This window comes from Podarcis tiliguerta (assembly GCF_965153285.1).
Source record: "Podarcis tiliguerta genome assembly, chromosome: 5".
Classification (NCBI taxonomy): domain Eukaryota; kingdom Metazoa; phylum Chordata; class Lepidosauria; order Squamata; family Lacertidae; genus Podarcis; species Podarcis tiliguerta.
The window spans coordinates 77,421,394-77,443,585 of NC_139538.1; the positions used below are offsets into that span (position 1 = coordinate 77,421,394).

At 43.6% G+C, this 22,192-nt stretch overlaps 1 protein-coding gene and 1 long non-coding RNA gene across 9 annotated transcripts in view; one reads left to right on the forward strand and one right to left on the reverse strand.

The window, feature by feature from the left end:
* SH2D4B (SH2 domain containing 4B) overlaps positions 1-22,192 on the reverse strand; it is a 94,800-nt gene that overhangs the window by 19,779 nt on the left and 52,829 nt on the right. For 5 of the 6 annotated variants that reach the window (XM_083440519.1, XM_083440518.1, XM_083440517.1 and 2 more), the window contains 2 exons: positions 19,311-19,521; positions 15,716-15,843 (listed from right to left, as the gene is read on the reverse strand). In XM_083440519.1, coding sequence (XP_083296645.1) covers positions 15,716-15,843; positions 19,311-19,521 — 339 coding nt within the window. Of the gene's footprint in view, positions 1-14,142; positions 14,474-15,715; positions 15,844-19,310; positions 19,522-22,192 lie in introns of those variants that run through there. The other variant, XM_083440521.1, reaches the window with a different exon arrangement.
* Positions 62-14,477, forward strand: LOC310677544. Of its 3 annotated transcripts, none has more exons than XR_014511256.1 (4): positions 62-256; positions 6,393-6,544; positions 12,113-12,271; positions 13,296-13,843. It is a non-coding gene; the product is annotated as an uncharacterized lncRNA (long non-coding RNA). The 3 variants fall into 3 exon arrangements; XR_014511257.1 differs by lacking the exon at positions 13,296-13,843 and adding an exon at positions 14,339-14,477 and having other exon boundaries at positions 63-256; XR_014511258.1 differs by lacking the exon at positions 13,296-13,843 and adding an exon at positions 14,339-14,477 and having other exon boundaries at positions 64-256; positions 12,116-12,271.

The window sequence follows — 22,192 nt, forward strand, 5'->3', positions numbered from 1 at the left end:
GTTATAACTACATCAGTTACATAGTCAATAGCTAGAAGAAAATGAAAATGCCTCCTGATTGGCCGATACGGTCAATATGACATCACTGGTCTGTTTGTCCAACTACATTTACAGAGGTTCCTGTACTGAGCTGGACTTTGGCTGCCTTTATTGATAGATCAGCTGCCATACTGCAAACATGTCTCCTTTGTGGGTGGACAAATGTTCTTCATGTCTCCTTAATGTACCTGTGGGGACTAGGGATGCATAAGAAGAGGTAAGCTGGTGGGGAGCAGCAGCAGGCAGGGTGAAAATCTGCAAGAGAAGCATGGCTGGATTTGTGTAAAAGATATAGTCGTGGGTGGGGTTGAAACTGACTATGTCTGGATGCAGATGGAATCTCCCTGGGGCGGAGGAGCCAAGAGATGGGAGTAGGTCAGAGCAGGGTTGTGGATGGATTGATGCTGGCTCAGTTCTGATAGTTTCAGCCTAACTGATGGGTGCTTCAATCGGAATCCAAAAGAGGCACCAGATTAATGTGAGGAAATGCTTGATTTCTTAGGTAGCATTTATTGTTTCTAAACTGGGCGTTGCCAGCTGCTTTAGTATCCCTGCTCTTCAACCCTAAGTGTGTGGACATGCTGCAGTTGTTTCCTCCAAGGCATGGGGTAGATCTAGTCCAGGCTTCCTCAACCTCGGCCCTCCAGATGTTTTTGGCCTACAACTCCTATGATCCCTAGCAAGCAGGACCAGTGGTCAGAGATGATGGGGATTGTAGTCTCAAAACATCTGGAGGGCCAAGGTTGAGGAATCCTGATCTAGTAGATCTTCTTGGATCTGGATTGTATTTCCCCTGATTTGGCATTTGCTAGCCCCCACCCCACCCCATGCTCTCATGCAAGGGAGCGTCCCTAGTTTCATTGGGGGAATGTTGGAAGATACATTTTGCGGGTACAAAAGAGGAACGCAACATCAGCCCCCGGTATTAGCAAACACTTACATCTCTATGATTCTATGAATTGTGTGTTCTGGGTGTGGTACCTAAGACTGCATCACAAAGTGGTATATTGGAAAGCTCATCTTAGCAGACAATCAGACCTGCTCCCAGGAAAGTGTTCAACTGACTGCACGGGGACTCCCTTCTGATGTTCATGTTTAGGACTGCTCTGCCACAAGTGGGAATATAAACACTAGAGCGCTGCAGTTCAAGATCTGCAAAGCTACTATCAGGGTTGCATGATGGTGGGAAATTCAGGACAGACATAATTAAATCATAAATGTTGCTTCTTCGACTACCCCCCTATAGAGAGACACATGCACAGCAATGGGAGTTGTGTGGTACAGGACTGCAGTAGGAAGGAGAAATCCCCCCCCCCAATTGAGCAAAAGGATTTTGAACCAGAAAGAAGATCCCTCCACCCAGTTTTGGGCAATTCCCCTCTTACACTGCAGCTTTATATGATACACCTCCCTCTCTTGGATAGGGATTACTGTCTGGAGAGGGTTTTGGGGTGTGGGTGTGAGTGTGAGTACAGGAGACTGTAGGAGTAAAGGAAAAGAAAGGCTGTTTTCACAAGCCACCTTCTCTTTGTGCCACTTTGGGATACAATTCATAGTAAAGAAAATAATTAAACAAGTAACTATTAATAGATAAAACCTAAAGAGACATTGTAAGACAATTGGAAATCTGAAATAGTGTGTCCATGTATCTCCACCCCCACAACCCTTGGGGCTTGTTTTCAGTAGTTCTCTTCATATGAATGCTGCAGGCCTGGATTATAAACATCACCCATCAGGTTAAACTATATACAAATGCAATTGGTCCTCTCGTTATCACCAAGCGCCTCAAAATATTACCGTGAACTGTGATGAATGACAGTCTCCTCAGCCGTGAATGAAACGTATACAAACCACAGCCTTAACTCTCAAAAACTCTGAGAAGTTTCATCAAGGAAACCCTGCTGAGCGCAGTACACTTCGGGGGGGGGGGATCCTCTGGGACACATTAAAGTATTACGAATGTATGTCACAGCAGCTGTCTCCTAACACTGCAGGGTTGCATTATTGCTCAGCAGTGCTGCACCATGATGAATTAACTCAAAGAACTATGAATTTTGTGACATAGGCTGAGTCATTGCATCTTGACTCATTGATCTTTTCATCTACAAGGCCTTCAATGGAATTTGAGAGAATCGCCAAGGGGTCTCGCCAATTTTGCTCTCTGAGTTTTGACCCTTTTCCAGTAGTTATTAGTAGGTTGTGCAATTCTGAATTAATAAGACTCTGTTTAGATGTCTGCTCAGCATTCTGTTTTAATCTGCACCAAATACCTTTTGGTTGAACTGATTCTCATGTTGAAATGTTTTGAAAGTTAGGATAAATGAGAAGTCCTGAAAAGGGGGAAAAGATCCCATCTCTTGGACCTAGATCTGCCATAAATAAATTCAGTGTTTTTTCCCCAAAAAAATTAAATTAGGGGCACTGTCATTTTCCTACTCATATTGATATGCTGCCCCTCAATGAGGCCAAACTTAGATTTACAAAATGTTTAGGGGTATGTATACCCCTGCCCCCCCCCCAAAAAAAGCATTGTATAAATTTTATTGCTTTTCAAAAGCCTTTGAAGCAAGAGGCCATTAACAGTTCTTGAATGTAATAATTCCATATGTTACAAACACTTTACGTGAAGCAATCTTTCCTTTTGTTGGTCTTAACCCAATAACCACAATCAATAATCGACAAGTATTGAAGGGCTATTATTGATTTGATTGGCTTCATTTCATCTCTGTCTCAAATTCACCATCAACAGAGCGTAAATGTTTTGTCAACAACTTCAGTTCTTCATTGATACACCATCTTTGACTTGATTTCAATTATTTAATGATGGACGAGTAAAATGATTGGTCCGGCTTTTGCGTATTGAATAGTCAAAAAGGTTAATTGGGCAGCCTGAAAGAAGACCAAACATTGTATTACTGTCATTGAGAAGTTACTAATTTACTAGAGATGCTGATCTCTCTCTCACACACCCTTCACTGCTTTCCTTTTGGTGGCAACTCATATTGAACTGTGTCTCGCCTGCCCTAATTGCAATTTGTTGCTAATGTGAAAATAACTGTTTGCTGTAGAAGCCAGTTAAAGCTAGGCTCAGCCTGTGTGTCAGAGAGATGGCAAATGAGCCCAAATACTGGGAATCCTTTAAAATAAAAACAGGACATAAAGAGCCATCTCAGATATTCAGGAAAAATGTATAGTGCAGCTCCTTTGGAATGGTGCCACAGCAGAATACATGTGAAGAGGCCTAAGCTAAAATCCTCCTTTTTCATACAACATGTAAAATGCCATAAGAAGCTTTGGCAGCAAGAGAAAACAGAACCATCTCAGTCCATCAAAGGCCTGAGGGGAACAGGTAAGACTTTACCAGCACTGAAAAGATGTCACTGAAAACACCAGGCGATCCTCGCTGGGGAGAGCCAGATGGGAAGCCACAACTGAGAAGGCTACCTCCCCTTGTCATCAGCCTCCATGCCTCCTCTCAGAGGAGAGAGCTGGAGAAAGGACCTCAGATGAAGGTTAGATAGCCTTGTGTCAAGCAATTACTATCCCACACTATCTGGTACATTTCCCCACCATTTTCCTTATTGCATAAAGCGGGGGGGGAGCAGGTTTTTGCACAAGAGCACCAAATCAGCTTCAATTGTGCAACCTGAATTTGCCCGAATGTGATTGACTCTCACCCCCCTTCCCGAATTGCAATGGTCTGGAAGCCCTCCGAGGCTGCTGCAGTAACCAACAAGAGATTAGTAACCAACTCGTTTCTCAGAGTTGCTCCCAGGCTGCCAGTCTCCACTTCCCTGCCCACCTGCTTCTCAGTTTGCCATCATCCCTGATGGCCAAGGAACCAGCCTTTTCCAACAATGCATCCGAATCGGAACTGGTTTCCTAATGTCTTCCAACAGATTTCTGATCGTAGCTCAGATTCAAAGCACCTCGTCTAGTGCCCGTGAACCACTTAATCTGAATTATTTAATTTCAGTGACACTGCTGCAAAAGAAAACTGTTGTTTAAAATAGGGTATTAATTTTGTATGCTGCCCAGCTGGGGGGGGCAGGCAGATATCATTCTTTGCAGCTTATTGAGCAGCATTACTAAAATATATATTTACAACGCATTGTAAATTACAGTCTATACTTAACTACAAAGCCAAGGGATAAGAGGACTTTGAAACCAGAACAAATTAAAATCACAATTCTCTTTAAAGCCATCCTAAGAAGCAATGCCTTAAGTCTCGGTTTTACAGTAGCCACAGTGTAGAAAGTACAATCAACAGGGAACTGTCGCCAAACCTAACCAAATATCTGTGCACTTCTACTAATTCTTTGCAATATATGAATTCATATTTGCCACATACAATACATGGTATCTCTTTTTGGATCAGTTGCTTTGTGTCAAGGAAACAAGTCTAAAATCTACCACAAAGTGAATGTTATACCCTTCACAGAGGGGTCCCCCCCCCCCCACCCAAACAGGCACATTAAAAGCACACAAGTTGGAAATAATTTTTTTCCTTAGAAACCCACATTTCAATTAAAGATTAAATAGCTCCAGGGAATTTGTACGGTTCCCTCCCCCCTCTTCTAAATTGCTTAAGCTCAAGTGAGAACTTTCTAATTAACAAAGTGAACTTAATATTTGTCTAGTTGCTTCTGATGCATTTATATATTGATTTTATTTAATGGGTGCTAGAATAAAGGTTTGTCTTTTTAACACTAAGGAAGCGGTAACTAGGCACGGTACTGCTGGGAGAAGGAAAGCTGATAGCAAAGGAATATATTCTTTCAAATCCCAGGACCCACTTCCCCTGATTCACATTGTTTCCCCCCAGGAAAGTAGGCTACAGGTCCCTTATATTCCCAGGTCGTGGACCCAAGCAAAGCCCACAGGCCCAGTTTGATCTGCCCCCCGGGAGCAGCCTGCCCCCTTGCCTGCTCGCAATTGGCTAACAATAATAATAAAAAATATTATTTATACCCCGCCCATCTGGCTGGGTTTCTCCAGCCACTCTGGGCAACTTTCAACAGAATATTAAAATACAATAGTCTATTAGTCAATAGACAATTGCCTGCTCACAACTGGCCAATTATGTGAGCAGTAGAATCCCCTTCCACAGGCAGCAAGCTGAACCCCACCATCCAAATGGGACCTCCTCTTAGCAATTTCACTCCTCTGATGCTGCAGATGAGATTGTTGTAAATCACATGCCTGTCTGGGGAGAGTGTGGGAAACGGAAGACACTCTTACTTCTTCTGCCGTAATGTACTTTCACTTTTACTTGTTCTGTTTGTTCTCTCGGAGCTGGAGAGAATGGATGCCATCATGCTTTTGTCTGCACATAGTGTGTAAATAAATAGTAGAGCAGATCTACGATGTCTCACTCTTCTTGCTGCGTTATGCCAGAAGATTAGTGTGCATATAGCAGCTGGTATATGTCGCTGAGCGCACTGCAGACGAGGGGAAACGCCTTTTCCAGAGCTGCGTGTACTGGGGGACGCTCAGAGTTTTGGGGGCTTGCAGGCACCCCAGGGCTTTTTTCCAACACCTACATCAACATATCACAGTGGGCAGGGAGGAGCACCAGCCCACAAAAGTGCCAGCTGAAAAGTTTGGCCAGACTTTTGGCACTGAAACTCTCTCAGCTATGCTGGAAGACAACCTATGCTCAAAGACAAGGGATCTGTGACCCTGTTGTTTCTCCTGTACCTCTCAGCAGCTTCTGATACCATGGGATTCTTCTGGACTACTTTTACAGGATGGGGGGGAGGGGGCACACCAGTGCTCTGGAATTTGTCTCTGCACATCCCATTGTTGTTCCTCTGCCTGGTGGTGGTGAGTAGGGGTGGGGCCTGAAATTCCCTGCATCTGCATAATCTACATCCTTCAGAACTGTATGCACCTAGGAATGTATGTGGGTTTTTAATAATAATAATAATAATAATAATAATAATAATAATAATAATAGATAGCTTGTGTTGTATAAGCTTTTACTGTAGGTAAACATGCAAGCCATATAACTGCTAAGGATGGAAATGGGGCTAAAGTCTTTCTTGAGTGTCTGAGAGAGGCTACAAAGAAAGTGCCTTAATTTATATTCACCACAGGCTTACGTTTTCTTACCTGACCCCTTTGGTCCACATAAATAAACTCACATTTTTTATATGTGTACAAAACAGCTAATGGAAACCTACCCCCCAAAGCCTGCTTTTTATTTTCTAACAATCCTTCTGCTATTTCCCCATTGTAATGTCAGTAGGTTAAGTATTGTCTCCCACTGCTTCCTGAGTGACAACGTTTTGCAGTCTGATCTCTCTACATATTTCTCTGTAATCACGTGCTTTCCCTTGGCATGATTGCAGAGTGCAAGCAACCCCATTGAGAGCCCGTTCATGAGCATAATTTTGCCTTGTCAAGCCTCAAAAATATTGTGGTTCCAAAAGAAACTTCAGATTGACAGCTTCAGCAACTTCCAGCTAGAGGCTGAAATCGATAAGGATGTAGTCTTATGGAGGTAGGTCAGTAGGAAGGTCGTCTGCAAAAAAGTTACCTGTAGCGTCAGTACTTTTACCATTATATTTGCAGTATTTCTCTTCAGTTTCTTTATTTCTTTTATGAATGGCTTCCCATGAAGCATCACAAAACAATTCGCAATATAATGACACATATAAAAGAGTTACCATATTTTTCGCTCTATAAGACGCACCAGACCACAAGACGCACCTAGTTTTTGGAGGAGGAAAACAAGAAAAAAAATATTCTAAATCTCAGAAGCCAGAACAGCAAGAGGGATCGCTGTGCAGTGAAAGCAACAATCCCTCTTGCTGTTCTGGCTTCTGGGATAGCTGCGCAGCCTGCATTCGCTCCATAAGACGCACACACATTTCCCCTTACTTTTTAGGAGGGAAAAAGTGAGTCTTATAGAGCAAAAAATACGGTATATGCAAACTTCCAAAGCACCCCAAAGGACTTTAAAAATCCTTATTTCAATTTGTGGTGCTTTGGAGAGATCACACTTCAGCTCAGACAAGACCCAAATCTACCCAAAGTGGATCCACCTGGTTCCTGATTTGGGATCAATTCTTTTGCACGCCTCTATAAGGGACATTCCCCAAGGCAGGAGAGTGAGATGCAGAAAGCCAAGTCATTTTTCCAAGTTCTGATCACATGTTAGACTTAAAATGTGTGCTGTAGAATCTATTTTCAGCAAGCATTGTGTCCAATTCCATTAGTAGTTTTATGCAAACACTGAGCTTGAGCCAAAATCTATGTAAGAAATATTTAATATGAGTGAGAGTCAAAACATTGGATTAATTATCAGATAGTCATCTACTAACCCATTTAAAGTTATTTTGAAATAGCTCTTAAATGGAATTTGCCTTTATCTACATTGGCCAGAAAATGAATTTATAAATGCTTTATTGTTAATTCACTTCAGAATATTTCACAGGAAGTGATTCATAAAATAAATAAATAGTATTGAACATGAAATTAATCTAAAGAAGGAAGTGTTCTTTAGGCTGATACTGTAGCATTCAATGCGATTTTCTAAGTACACATGCATAGCAGGAATGAGGGACCTGCAGCCCTCTTGATGTTGGAGTCCAGCTGTCATCAGCCCCAGCCAGCATGCCCAATGGTAAGGAATGCTGAGAGCCGCAGGTCAGAGACATAAGTTCCCAGAGATATAGGTTTGCCCTGCTAGGGTATGTTGGGAAAAGGTATTGAAAGCTGTCCCAGCATAACTATAAATAATAGTAAGCATTATACAACAATCTTGATGACATGAAAGCATTGGATAATCAAGCTGTTGTTGGCATCCGTCTGTCTCAAGAGACAAGGCTGTGTGCCTCCAGGGGTGAAGCCAAAACACTGTGTTAGCAGCACTGAAGTGACTTCCCTGGGGCACAAGTGTTTATGGAGGTCGTGGGCTGCCCAAACAACAAGACCCCCTTCTTGGCCTTTGGGTTCAAAGGAAAGCAGAGCAATACATTGGCACCAGTGTGGCTGCAGGTGTTGCCAAAAGGCACCATCCAACCATCTTAGGGAGTCCACTGCTGATTTTTGTAGGGTTTACTCTTTAGTCTTTTCTTCTCCTAAGGATACCCTACAAGGCAGCAGACGTTTAGGACCAGAGTTTTCCTTCTCCTAGATGGGCTACCTTCCCAGGTTGATGAACCCCATCTGCCCCGCACCTCCCTCTACAGCAGGTGCAGAAAGAACCTTCTTGACCTTTGGAGCCACTATTGGTTTGGCCACTCAATCCACTGAAAACTGTCTTCGTGTGCAGGAGAGGTCATAATCAAGCGGTGGAGCTTAAAATGAAAGGAAAGAAGCTTTTCTGAACAGCCCTCATGGCCAGGCAGCAGTGGTGGTAAGCAGAGCTCCGGATTTGTGCCCCTGAACTTCCTTACATCATCTTTAATCATGCCAGTACCATTCCGTATGGATGCATGTCAGTGGCAGCGTTGAGGATAGTGCCAGTGAGTGTAGTTATCTGTGTCACCACTGGACTGGTGAGTGGAGCTTTTTGTTGTTAAAAACTCAGCCACCTCTTCTTGAAAGATATACCTACATCCCATCCCTTGAAAGCCACCAATATTCTACACACACCCTTTTGGGGGGAGATAAGTGGTCCTGCAAAAGTATACGTGTGGGATTCTGGCCTGGCCTGACTTTTGCTATCATGCTCCACTCATCAGACTCAGAAATGTCTGGAAACACCCTCCCCCCAAAACACACACACACACTTAACTAGCCTACAATAGAGTAGTCCATTACTGGCTATTGCTGCCTTCCATTTCTGTACACAAAGAGAAGTTCTTGGGCATGTTAATTAGCAGTTGCTAGGATTCATCAACAGTCAGACGAGAACAAAACAGGAATAAAAAGCAAAAACACCTGCAAATCCACATGCCCTGGCATTGGTGCACATCCTTAATTAGTGACATGGATGGTCTTTCATTGCTTAAGCCTCAAGATTAGATTAAAATTTTACATTAATACTGAGCATTGTCATGCCCAGGGCAACTCGTATCCAAGGTACAGGGGGCTGCTTCTATTTCTTAAGCCTTCATCATGCTTCAGCAAGCAAGTCTGTTTCCACATCTGTGCTAGCACCTGATGTAATCACATTTCCCCCCTTCTTTTGAATCAGTAGCAGCTCTCCAATAAAGCAATCTTTTTTCCATCCATCATCTACAGCCTTGGTGCATAAGCACTTGACTCCCAGTTAAACACAAAGGAAAGATGTTCGGTGCATTGTGGAGGGTTAGCAAGGCCTATTTCCACACTGACAATTAGACCGTCGGCATGAATTATTCAGCCCTCTGGCTCTCCGGTTTCAGAGCAACAGCAGTGCTGGCCTTTTTCGCTTCCTTTCTCCTTGCCATATGCCCCAGATCACGTTACCTCCCTTAGATACTCTTCTTTCTTCCTCCAGGAGGCCACGGCTCTAAAACATTTATCGTGTTTGCTAATAACGTCTTGGTGCAGACACTTCTCAACTACAATGGCCCTAGAATGACAATCACAAGGCCTTCAAAAGGACGGGCAGCCTTCTCAACAATTATTAAAAACTAAAGTGAGGTGACATGTTGTACGAAGGATCAAATTATTTGTGAGAACAAAGGAGGGAAATAACCACCACGGAGGCTTCCCAGGGGAGGTGAATTGGAGTCAACAAGGCAATCAACTTTTCCCCCCTTGGTATTGCTGAAGGCTGACTGACCTTGAAAAACAGCCATAATCACCTGGAAACAGTCTTGTACCAAACATTAATGCAAGTATTCTACAACCACCGAAACACTGATTACAAATGGACACTGGAACCCTCGACCAAATGCTTCCTTATTTTTGTCTAATCATTCACCTCAAGAGTACTGCAGCTACGGTGTAGCTGAACCTGTTTACTTCAATTCGCTTACATTTTCCTAAAAGTGCCTCGCTTTTTCTTCATGGCACACACTGAAAATACATTTGCGCAGTTTCAGTTATGCGGCTGTTCATGTCAGGTTTGTTTCCTCCATGCCCTTGCCATCGAGTCGTCAGCCTCATTTCCCCACACTGATGTTTAATCCAATTGTCTGACACAGCTGATGTGATTTGTCCATGATTTTGCAATGCCGCATCTGGGATGCTGAGAAACAAAATTACATAACGCAGCCAGATCCCCCAGATCCCTCATTCAGAAAGGCACTAAGTTGTGACAAAACATAATTTCAGAGACATCTGTGGTGAACACGGTGGCCCATGTGGCCACCTTAAAACAGCCAGAGAAAAGCAAGAAAAGAAACAGCCACTGCAGTTTTTCCAGTAAGCCCGGAGCCCCCAAGCACTGCTTGATTTTCTCATGCCCTCTGCAGATTGCCTCATTTTTCTTCTCCCACTCCCAACCCCCTGATTGGCACCAGAAACATTCTCATCCCATTTACTGTGGCAGCAAATACATTCCCTGTTTCTGCTGGGTCCCATTTCTCTCTCTATATATATTTTTAACTCAGCAGCTCCAGAATGTAAGAAGAGTCCTGCTAGATCAAAGCAATGGCCCATCAAGTCTAGCATTCTGCTCTCACACGACTGGAGGCAAAACCAGTGAGAGCAAGGAAGCATTGCCCTTGTTCTGCTTCAGCTTCATGATGATGCAACACAATGGTCCTTAAGGAAATAATACCCCCAACTGTTCTAGAATGTCTAACATGTGTAATATTCTTCCACGATTCTAAATCTCCATGGGCACAGGAGGCTCTGTCTTACAAATGTTTGTCTTACAACTCACACAGATGGAGATAGGAACTTAGTTCACTCGTATCTGTTCCCCCTGCTCATGGTTAGGTTGTGCACTTGAGTAATGCCTGAAGAAGGCTAGACTGGGCTTTAGTTGATTCCTCTTATATTTCACGCTTCCTCTGAACGGAATGACTTACTTATCATTCTTAGGTGATCCCCTGCCCCTTGTTTATTAATGAAATTTCTAAGCTGACCTTCATTCAAGGATCACAGGACAAATTACAATATAAAGACACAAAAATACATAACTTAGTAACAAACAATAACAATATCCCCAGAGAGAGAGAGAGATTAAAAGGCCAGCTTGTTTTATTAGCCAAAGGCTTGGGAGAAGAGAAACATTTTCTTCTAGCACCTATAGATATGTAATGAAGGCGCCAGGTGGGCCTCCTTAGGGAGAGCGTTCCACAAATAGGGAGCCACTGCAGCAAAGGCCTGTTCTCATGTTGCCACTCTCTAGACCTCTCATGGAGGAGGCACACAAAGAAGGCCCTGATGATGCTTGCAGGGTCTGGGTTCATATGGAGAGAGGCGGTCCTTGAAGTACTGCAGTCCTGAACCATCTGAGGCTTTACAGGTCAAAACCAACACTTTGAACTGGGCCAGGAAACTAATTGGCAGCCAGTGCAGTTGGGCCAGTATATACTCAAAGCACCTTGCCCTGGTAAGCAGCTTGGCCACTGAATTCTACACCAGCTGAAGTTTCTGAACTAACTTCAGAGGTAGCTTCACATATAACACATTGCAGCAATCGAGTGTAGAGGCTACCAGAGCACTGAAGGCAGACGTTAGGCCTTCCAGACAGAGATGTAGTTGGTCCACTAGTGAAAAGTGATAGAAGGCAGCCCATGGCACCTAAGTGATAGCAACAGATTCAGAAGTACCCCCAAGCTGTGTAGCCGCTCCTTCAGAGGGAGTGTAACTCCATCAAGAACAGCAACCTCCCATCCATCGAGTCTAGGGAACCTCCCACTAAGAGTTCCTCAGTCTTATCTGGGGCCAAAAAGCTCTCACTCCCCCCAAGCATCACCCTCTGGTAATGACCATCCAAGTAAGAGCAGAACCACCACAAAGTGGTGCAACCCACCTGGACAGTGGCTCCAGAAGGATACCATGGTTGATGGTATCAAAAGTTGCTGAGAGGTCAAGGAGGATTAACAGTGACACATTTCACCCATCTCTCCCCCAACAGAGGTCATCATACAAGGTGACCAAAGCACTTTCTGTGCCAAAACTAGGTCTAAACCCCGATTGAGATGGATCTAGAAAATCATTTTCCTCTTTGTTCTCCAAGCAGCAGAGGAGGACCCATAGGAAGTTATCCCACGGTATCCTCACAACAAACCTGAGAGAGAGTTTAAGTTAAAAGACTGCCGTTGGGTCCACTCCACCAGTACTCTAAATGTGTCCTTGGACAACTGCAGCATCTCACTCATGACACTGGGCATTTAAGGTATAACCCACTAAGAACTTCTCCTGTGCAAATCTATTTCAGTGAGTAGGACCTCTATACCTTGATAGGGCTTATGGAAAGAAAGGGGGGGGGATCCTTATGTCAGACAATCCACTCCCAATTTTTTTATAATTGTGTGTTTTAGCCAACCCCGCTAAATATTATTTCAAGTTTAGGAAGCTTGTTCTGCCTCCATTCATTTTCTCATAACAATACAGCCCTTTTATCTGTACTATTCATTCTGTGTAATGACTAAGGTAGCTTGAATTTAAATCACATAGAAATTGACTTTCTTTGGCATCTTGTAAACACTCAGACCTCTTCTATTTTTCTTTTCTTTTTCACAAACCCAGATACATGGAGGTGAATTTTCATCTATTTTATTTTATCAAAGATATGTCAGCGATTTGTGACACCGCACAAAGGGGCTTTTGATTCAAGTATTTCCTGCTGTTCACCAGTCAGCCTCCATTCAAAGCCCCTCCAGGTCAACTGGAACAATCCTACAGATTCCCATTGGCCCTGCAATAATATCTTCCCCCTTGTAATCAAGGTTTACAGGCATGCCCAAACCACAATTTCCATCCCCACAGTGAACAGAGCTTTGCCATCCGCACCATCGTGAGCTCCTTTGGAGAAAAAGTCAGAATCATAGAATTGTAGAGTTGGGAGGGAACCCGAGGGTCATCTAGTCCATCTCCCTGCAACACAGGAACATGCAGGTGTCCCAAATGGGGATCGGACCCACTACCTTGGCATTGTCAGTTTCACACTCTAACCAACTGAGCTGCCTATAAATGCAACAAATAAATAGAATAAAATTCAACAAATGCAGCATTACCTCACAAAGCACTTTGCATGTGAGTGTGAGCAGGTTTACCATTATTTCTAATACAACAACCTATTGATTGAATAGTTCATCCATTATATATACTTAAATCTTGCTTTTCTGCAGGGCAGGGGGTGGGAAGAGGCAAAGATACTCAAAGAGTACTATTCAACTACACTTTCCTCACCAACGTAGGCTTGGTTCCAAAGGGTTTCATTTCAGCCAGAACGCAGCAGCGGCCAGATTCAGTCCTTGTATTAAGGAATTTATTGCGCTTTGCTGAGACAGACGCAAAAAAGTGGTGTGCAATCGATGGCGGCTGAGCAGCTCAAGTGGTCATCAGAAGCAGCTGATATTTTAAGTCAAGTGCTCTACAGATCTTCTCAGACCACTCAGCAGTTTCATGAGCAAAGGGATTTCACCTAGGCCTTGTTGTCAATGCTTTCTGCCTGCCAGTAGGCCTGACCCGACACTGCCTGCACAGATCTGTCCTCGAATCCAATAAAACCACAGGAAAGCTAAAACTACTCATCTTTTGTTGCTGTTACTTGCTTACTGGTGTTCTTACTTTTCCTTGCACAATCACTTGCTATCAATGACGACATCAGATAGGCAAATCTGACTGGCCACACAGAATAGACACTTCTCTGTTTACATTGTGATCCTTGGATGGGTGGGATTACCAAAATAATTCATACAGAAAGGGAGGAAGAAGCAGCCTCTGACCAGCCCAAGACAAGATGATACCCCTTTCCCCATTGCACACACAGAAGCCCACCAGACTGGCAGCTAAATCTTCACTTTGAGAATGCTGACAGGTGTAGCATCCTCTACCACATCTGAGGCAGCAGACCAGAATAGGGGACTTAGGACAAGCGGGGCAGAGGTAAAAGTGAATGCTGCTGCTCCTTCCCACACTGGATCTGCCACCTGAGGCAGTTGCCTCATGCCTAATGGTAGGGATGGCCCTGCCTAGCATGCAAAGAAGGCAATCAAAGCAACAACCAGCAAGTTGCAAAGATATCACTGAAAAGGGTAATTATTTGCACAACCAAAGTATTTTTTAATACAAAATTTCTACCATATCAAAATTGTTTGATACTGCTTGAAAAGTGAAGCTGATAAATATTTGGCACAGTTCTAAATAAGACTAAACGTTTTAGGCTAGATTTTTAGGACCAGAATTAATAGCATCCTGAAAGCATTTTTGATTCATTAAAATATATTTTTTTCCTCAGATTTCTTCAGTTCGGTTTGAGGCAGGTTATGTTTCCTTCCACCAAAAGGCTGGCTTGCATGGACCTTTGTCACTGGAACCAATGCAGTAATTAATCAAGACAGCAACAAAAATGCAAGAGTCGTGGCACTGCGAGCTACAATATTAGGGAGAAAGAAAAGCAATGGAACAATCATATAATGACAGTCATTCTTAGCACTTTGTGACTATTGAATATTTAACCTTTAACACCTTAGCAATACAACAGCCTTGTAAGGCAGGCCAGTGGTATCATTATCATTATTATGAGCAGACCAGAGGACTAAGACAATGCCAGAAAATGGCAAGCCCGAGATCACCTAGAGAGCTTATAGCTAAAGTGAGATTAAGAACCAGAAAGCTGTCAGCTTCCAAGCTCAGAGGTCAACCCATTGCTCACTGGGCTGTACTACCTAAGACTGCAGGTAAAAGTCCACATGCCTGAAATTTCCTTTATATAAATAGTCCCTGCACACAGAACTTTAGATGTCATGGAGAAAGGATTTAGCCTAGCTTTCTCCCTAACGTGCTAGTTTTCTACGTGCAGTACAGTACGGGCAACTCCCCATTTATGCAAGCGTCATATTCCAAAGCACCGCAAGTTTAAGTGAAATCGCATATTTTGGGAATGGCATTGAAAAAAGCCTGCAAACACCTTCTAAACCCCTGGAAACCCTTGAAAACCCCTTTAAAAAACCAAAAGTCCATGACAATCCCTCCCTCCAACCCTCCTTGTTCAAACATTCCACAGGCCTCAAAGTCGGTGCTTGTACTTGCAAAGGCTCATGGGATTTCTAGATGCTACTTTTGCGCCATTTTTGCACCCTTTCATGCCACTTCCAGGTTAGCAGCAGTGTGGGCATGCATGGGCACATGTTCATCAAACACACGTACATGGGGAGTTGACTGTACTGGACAGCATTAATTCATACGTGTTTGCACATTCTGAAGTGGTACACGGAATGCCTATGGAGAAGACACCACAGAACACTTAGCCTCCTGTCAGCCATATTGTTGGGCTTGCCAGCAGGGAAAAGTGGTGGAACGGTGTGGACACAACAGTGGGAGCACTGGACTGGCTCCACTGATGCAGTTGCCCCATGCCTATTTTGACCACTGCACTGCACCAGCTAATAAACGTCAATGAGGTTAACGAAATACTGTTTCGAGAGAGATGTAGCTGTTCCCTTTTTTTATGTGTAAAAAGGCATCTGTGTTTTGGGGCTCAGGCTGAGCACGTCTCATATGCTATAGCTTCCTCCAGGAAATAAACAAACCTCTCGAGCATCCCACCCCAGCCACTATAAGCTTCCCAGAAAAGCACTTCAGCCTTAAGAACGCCAACAAATAACAGTTTTACCATGAAACCAAGGCGCCACAGTATTAGCGTTCCTCTCGAATCCAGCACGGCGCGGAAGCTGCTCTTCTTTGAACCACTGAATAATAACTTCTCTGGAGAAAGGCCTCAGAGGCCGTTCCCAGGCTTTACTGTATTAAATGAAAAGAAAAGAAGGAGGTTAAAGTCACACAGAGATTGCTGTGCCGAAATGAAATTGCACATTATGGAATAAAAGGGATTTCTTTTCTAACCAGTCAATGAGGCAATTATGGTTTGGAAAATGCTATTTCCCACTTTCTATAGTACTCTTCAGGCTAATTAAACATGAGGTTTGATTACTTAAACATGGTGGGTGCATAAAGAAGGCACCAGGCAAGTCTTTTTGCCAAAGCTATTTCAGAACCAGGGGGCTGCCACCCAAAAGTCCATAGTAGCCACCCAACCAGGGTTCAAGAAGGTGAAGAGACAAAGCAAAGAGTAATTTTCAGGGTTCAATGAAGCAGCACACTAAAATGGTTTTGAGGCTTTTCTCCCAGTTCCTGAAAAGTGATAAGAAACCTGAGTCTATGGAAAAACCAGGCTTAGTTTGTTTTATTGGCTTTCATCCTGGAGGTGGAACAGAACCTTATCTTTTGCCCATCTTCTACATCCAGAGCTCCTGATGTAGGAGGGCACTGTTTGCACCATTTATCTGCATTCATGCCTCTACAGCAGCGACAAGGAACATTTTCAGTCTGAGAGCTGCATTACCTTCTTGGGCCTGGATGCTAGCGTGGGTGGGGCAATGGATGCAAGTCCAACCATGAAAAAAACTGGGTCTGTACATGTATAAGCTACAGGCATCCTGACAATTCAATGAAACATTCCAGCCAGGGGGAAACAATTTAGCAGTCAGTTATGAGTGTGATTGATGGGAGTCCTTGGGGCCAGATAAAGATGCCTGGTTGACCACATTTGTCCAGCCCAGCCCAGCCCAAGGATTTGGTTCCCTACTGCTGCTCTAGGGTGTGTTCTCTCATTCTTCCAAAGTCAACATTGGATCATTGGCTAAAGCTGCCCAGAGTGCCTAGGGCAACCTAGTCGGATGGGTGGGGTACAAGTAATAAATTGTTGTTGTTATTCCAACCCTCCTTAACCAGCTTACTGCATTTACGTGGAGGGTTGGAACATTGCTCAGCCACCTGCATAGAATCCCTTGTCACCTGTGGTGACCAAGCAAGTTGTCAAATATAAGGCGATTCAGAGAGCCCAAGCCAGAATGGTAAGGCATGTGGGGAAAGCTGATCCACACATTGAGATGCCTTCACAGAAATTATAGTGTGGAACCATTCCCATGTAAACATATTCATCCATTTGACTGAACATGCTTACAAGCCTCCCTGTGATGGGAAATCCTGAATTACCAGGGCTCCTGGTAGCAAAGGTGCTTGTAAGCATGTTCAGTTGAACATGCTGTCAAGCGTCTTCTATACCTTCCCATGCAATATAGGGAATTTGAGGTGGGTGGAGTGGGCACACCCAAAGCACGTGGGGGCATAAGAGCAGGGGCAACATGCATGTGCCTGCTCCCCCTCCCCAAACCTTCTCACATTCTTCTGAATCCACAAATAAGGCTACTGCAATGATACAGGAGATATTGCCCTGCAATCCTCAAATTCCACTAAGATGATCTAAAGATCTAAGTGTATTTTCCTGTGAGCATCAACTTTCTAGCTCTCCACAAGGATGAAGATAGCAAGGCAACCTGACTCTTTGATCACACAATAATATCACTTAAGAGATGGATAAACAGCTTTGGGTAAGTACGGAATAATTGGCATAGCCTTGTAAGGATCTTCTTGGTCTCACTTGAGTATTAAGAAAGCATTCGCATCTAAATTATTGCTGAATTCCGCACTAAACAGTTGCACTTTAGAACTTAAAAGGCTTAGAACTCAAAGCTGAATAATATTTAATAGCCCTTCACAATTATTGCTTTTCTTAATGTTCTTATGATTTTGTTTTGGAAGAGCCTCCTTCATCTTAAGTGGCTTGGAATAACAAAAATAACCACAGTATCGCTACAAGAAGCAACTCACCAGCAAAACATAGAGAATTCACTGCCTTTCAGAGGCTACATTTTTTTATTCCCTAATCAAGCTGGGAATGCCAGCAACCATTAGAGGCACAATTCTATATCAAAACACAGCAAGACAAAGGGATTGCTTGTCAAAGCGGAACGCAAAATGCCGAGCAGGAAGGGACTAGGGTTCCTTTTGCCCTGCTGAGCTGCCAGACTTCACAGGAGCAAAGACTGACAATTGAGAGTCTCGGTATTAAAAATGAAAATACAAATCGACGCAAAGAGACTTGCACTTACTTAGTGGAACTTTTGGTGTATGCCGTTGCACATTATAAAAAAAAAAAACTAACAGCATGTTTGGGTTTCCACTCGCTTGTTCATAACACCAAGACTAATTAATAATATCATATGGTGCCGTGTAAACCCAAGAGGAGCCACTGATAAAACTTTGCCTAACTCCATCTGCTATGTCGGATTGTTTTTCGCTGCTGGAAACCCACAGAACTTACCAGACAGGCAAGGGATCAATAAAAATACAATCAGAGGGGGCATTAATTTGGCCAAAAGAAAACTCACAACTAAGTTGAAATGGATTTTGTAAAGAAATTCTCAACCACAACCTGACTTGCTTCATTTGCTGCATTCTTGATTACGAAGATTTCTGATTTTTTTAGTTTTAGAGGAAAACGGTGCAAAAGTACTGAACTGTACAAGGGCCCTCAGATAGGGACTCTGTCCATAAAACCCAGGTGCTTTACAGCCTGTATTGGCAAAGCTACGTTTGCCTGTGGTCCACTCCTAATACTCAGCTTGCTTGGTGATGCGGTATGTGAACTACTGTATGTATGGCAGACACGGCAGCTATGGAGTGGAAGCAAACTCAAGGAACTCTAGATTGCGGTTTAAGCAGGCATTGATGTCTTTCTTTAAGCATACAAAAGTCTCTCTGCCTGGAATGTGAGAAGCAGAAATGATAAGGCCTTAGTTGGAGGTCAGGCCGTGCACCAGTCTGAAGAATGTACAGGATTTATAGCTCCTTGCTGTTAAGTAAATTCCCCTGCTTAAAAAAATTGAAGCAGTGGCTATTGTTGACATTGTCATAGCTGGAGGTAACACAATGTGCCAACAAGTTACTTCTTAATGTTAAGCAGATCCCTCTGCTTAAAAATAAACAAAAATAAACAAGGTGCCAGTTTGTTGATGACATTGGTATAATTAAGAGGCATCTAAAAGGAATCCACATAACCTTATGCCATAATACATTAGTTAGTTTTTAAGGTGTCCCAAGATTGATTGTTTATGCTGTAACATATGGACATGATCAACTCTCTGCAAAAAGTAACCACTACCTTAAAATGCACTGATATTTAAAATTGTTGGTTTGCCATTTAATTCTGAATGCATTCCAGAGCAATGTTGTCAAGAATCTTGCTTCCTCCGCTGCCTCTTCCCATGGGGAAACCAGAAAAGGCCTCCATATAGGAGTCAACAGCCTCCATATAGGAGTCATAACATGTCAGTTAGGCCTGGGTCGTCTTATTAATACAAACAAACCTGGTTGATACCGTCATGGTGAATGCTGGAATGGGACAGGCGTCATTCAGCTTTGCTTCTGGCTCGATATTCAGACCAGCTGCCTGGAACAGGTTACTGAGACCCGCCACTTTTCCTTTCTGGATTGCCCGCAAGGATTGCCGCCGGTACTCATCCCGGGCCCGGCGTGCTTTATGGCTCCTTTCCTCATCCGCAGCTTTTGAGCGACGTACTGTAGGGATGAGGAAGGAGAGACTCGTCAGAGTGTCTTTGCTTTTTCAGCAAGCCAGAACATGCAGTTCTAAGTTGAAAGGTAACATATCAGCAACATGGAAAGCCATCGAATCCCAACACATCAAGGTGAGGCTGGAAGACCTTCTATACCTAATAGAAAAATAACACATAACATTCCACAAATAAGGCACCAAGGGCCAAACTTTATATTGTTTGGCTAAGCCACAATGACATGCTCACCTCGCCTTACCAGCTTGCTTCCTTTTTTCTGTACAGAGACTTTTTAATATAACTGTGGGTTTAGAGCAGGAGTTGCCAACACAGTGCACATGGGCATTATAAAGACTTTCATTGGCACCCATGGGCAGGTGCTCCAGAATCTGTGCTTCTATTTTCAAAAATGTAAGCCTCTAGCCCTCCTAAAAATAAAGTTATGGAACCAAAATGTGCATGCCCCTTTCTAAATGATTTCTGTGAAATGAACTAGCCTGTGTTTTCAGCCAATGAGTAAAGTCAGAAACTGTGATTCACAAGTGAGTTGTTTTAATGCCAGGCAGTAGGAATCCCTGAGGTCAGTAGCATAGCATGTGGGGCCAAGGGGGCCATGGCTCCAGACACAAAATTCTGAGGTGACACAACCAGGTGCCCCCATGCAAGTGCCGGTTTCTGCAGGGATCCCCATCCCACTGTGGTGAAGGCAGCTGAGCAGCCCAGGTTCACAGTGAGTGGGCATGGACAGAGGAAGGCAGGCAAGCCCAGCCCAGAGCTCCTCTCTCTGGGCGTTGGAGGGATTCACCCACCAAGGGCCGCAGCAGCTGGCTGGGGTCCTCTCAGGACAGACAGACCCCCACTTGGCTCTTGTGGGGGGGTGCTTTGCGGATGTCAGCAGCTTACCTGCCCTGGGCACCAGCAACACACGCTACATCACTGCCTGAGGTGCTAAAGTGCTGCATCTTTGACTCCCCTTTAGTACATTTTTCCTGCTTCTGTCTTATTTTATAGTGCTTGAGATCACCATAGTTTGTCCTTCCTTTTCCCCTAACAACCAGGATGCATCTTTTCTATTGGGGGCATGAGGGATCTGTTTTCAATTCAATATGAACCTGCCTAATTCACATGTCTCGAATTAACACACAAACCAAATTGCAGCTCTGCTGTGAAACAGGCACTTCTTTGAATTTTGCTACCAGCTCCTGAAGGGACCATCAGTCAGCCTGAGAGGATTCTGTTGCTGTATATTTTATCCCAAATATTTGCTTTGGTATGTTATAATTATAAACCACCTTGGGTGCCTTGGCAGAAAAGCACTGTATGAATGCAATAAATGAGTAAATGAGGCAAAATTTCATTGAAAAAAAATGTAGACAGAAATTGGGGCTAGGGTCTAAAATGGAGAATGCATTACTGGCACAGGAAAAACAAGTGCAGAATAATCCTAACAGCAAAACATATTGGCTGCTCTGATAGGATTTCTAACTGCAAGTTCTTTGATAAAGATGTGAACGAATTCCTACTGTGTTGGGAATGAACTTGAGCAAGTCGCATCATTTGGGACAGATTAGGAGATCTCCATATTTTATGGCCTCCTTTGCTTTTCTGAAGAGCAGTGAGTCACAGGGCTAGGCTTGGATGTATATTATAAGAATGTCACATGAATATGCATCACATTTTTTTAATGATTTGCTCCAGCTGCTAGCTTGTTAATAGTCCTTGGTCTGTAGCTAATTTGGGAACAACTCGCAATAAATATTCAAGATAGAAATGGTATTTGACTGCAAACATTTCATGGTATGTTTCTGTTCTTCAGTTGAAGGGGGGGGATAATTCTTGGAAAACAGGAAAACACGCAAGCTGAGATCGCATCAATGAAAATTCAAGTAGTGCATGCCTATTATCCATGCACTGGCAAAATGCCCATCATTATGACAGGTGCCATGTGTTGCAGAGGGAAGCAATGGCACACCACAGTGCATTTCTGTGAGATCTACAAACATCTCTCCAGGAGCGCAAGTGAGAGCCAAAGTCAGGTGTTGCCCTGATCGCACCAGCGTGCTCACAAGTGCAATGTTTTGCTTTTCTCCAAAGAAGCATAAGGCAGCCATTTGTGGCCAGGGGGCCATCTCGCCCTCAGGACTGTGGGCTTGGATCTCATCTATAAGCTCCCTACTGGGGTCAAGAGGAAGCCATCACCACCATGTCTTACTTGTGAGAACCAGAGGAATCTGGCTGGGCAAATGTTATCATGCCAGACCTTTCTTGGACCCAGCAATGAAATGAAGCGCTGGTGTCCACATTTGAGAAATGCCAATGTAACATAGTTTGTTTTTTTAGCACTAACAGGCTATATATTTCAATTACCTATAGAAAAATGGTGTTGTTCTTTGTTTGGCTCGACGAAAGGAACCACAGCAGTGAATTAAACCGAACACTAAAATTAGTAACGCTTCGCCTATTGACTTGGCAATAAATAGCAGTGGGATGATGAGATGAATCCCCATTCTGTTGGAAATTCCATCTACTAAATAAATTAGTAGTGTCATCAATATCATTGCAACATTCACCCTCCACAGCAGCTGCGCTAGCAATGCGCCTCTTCGACCCCCCCGACCCCTGGCACTGCTGAGCACAGCCGCTGACTTGGTGGTGGCAAGACATGATGGGACCTGGCG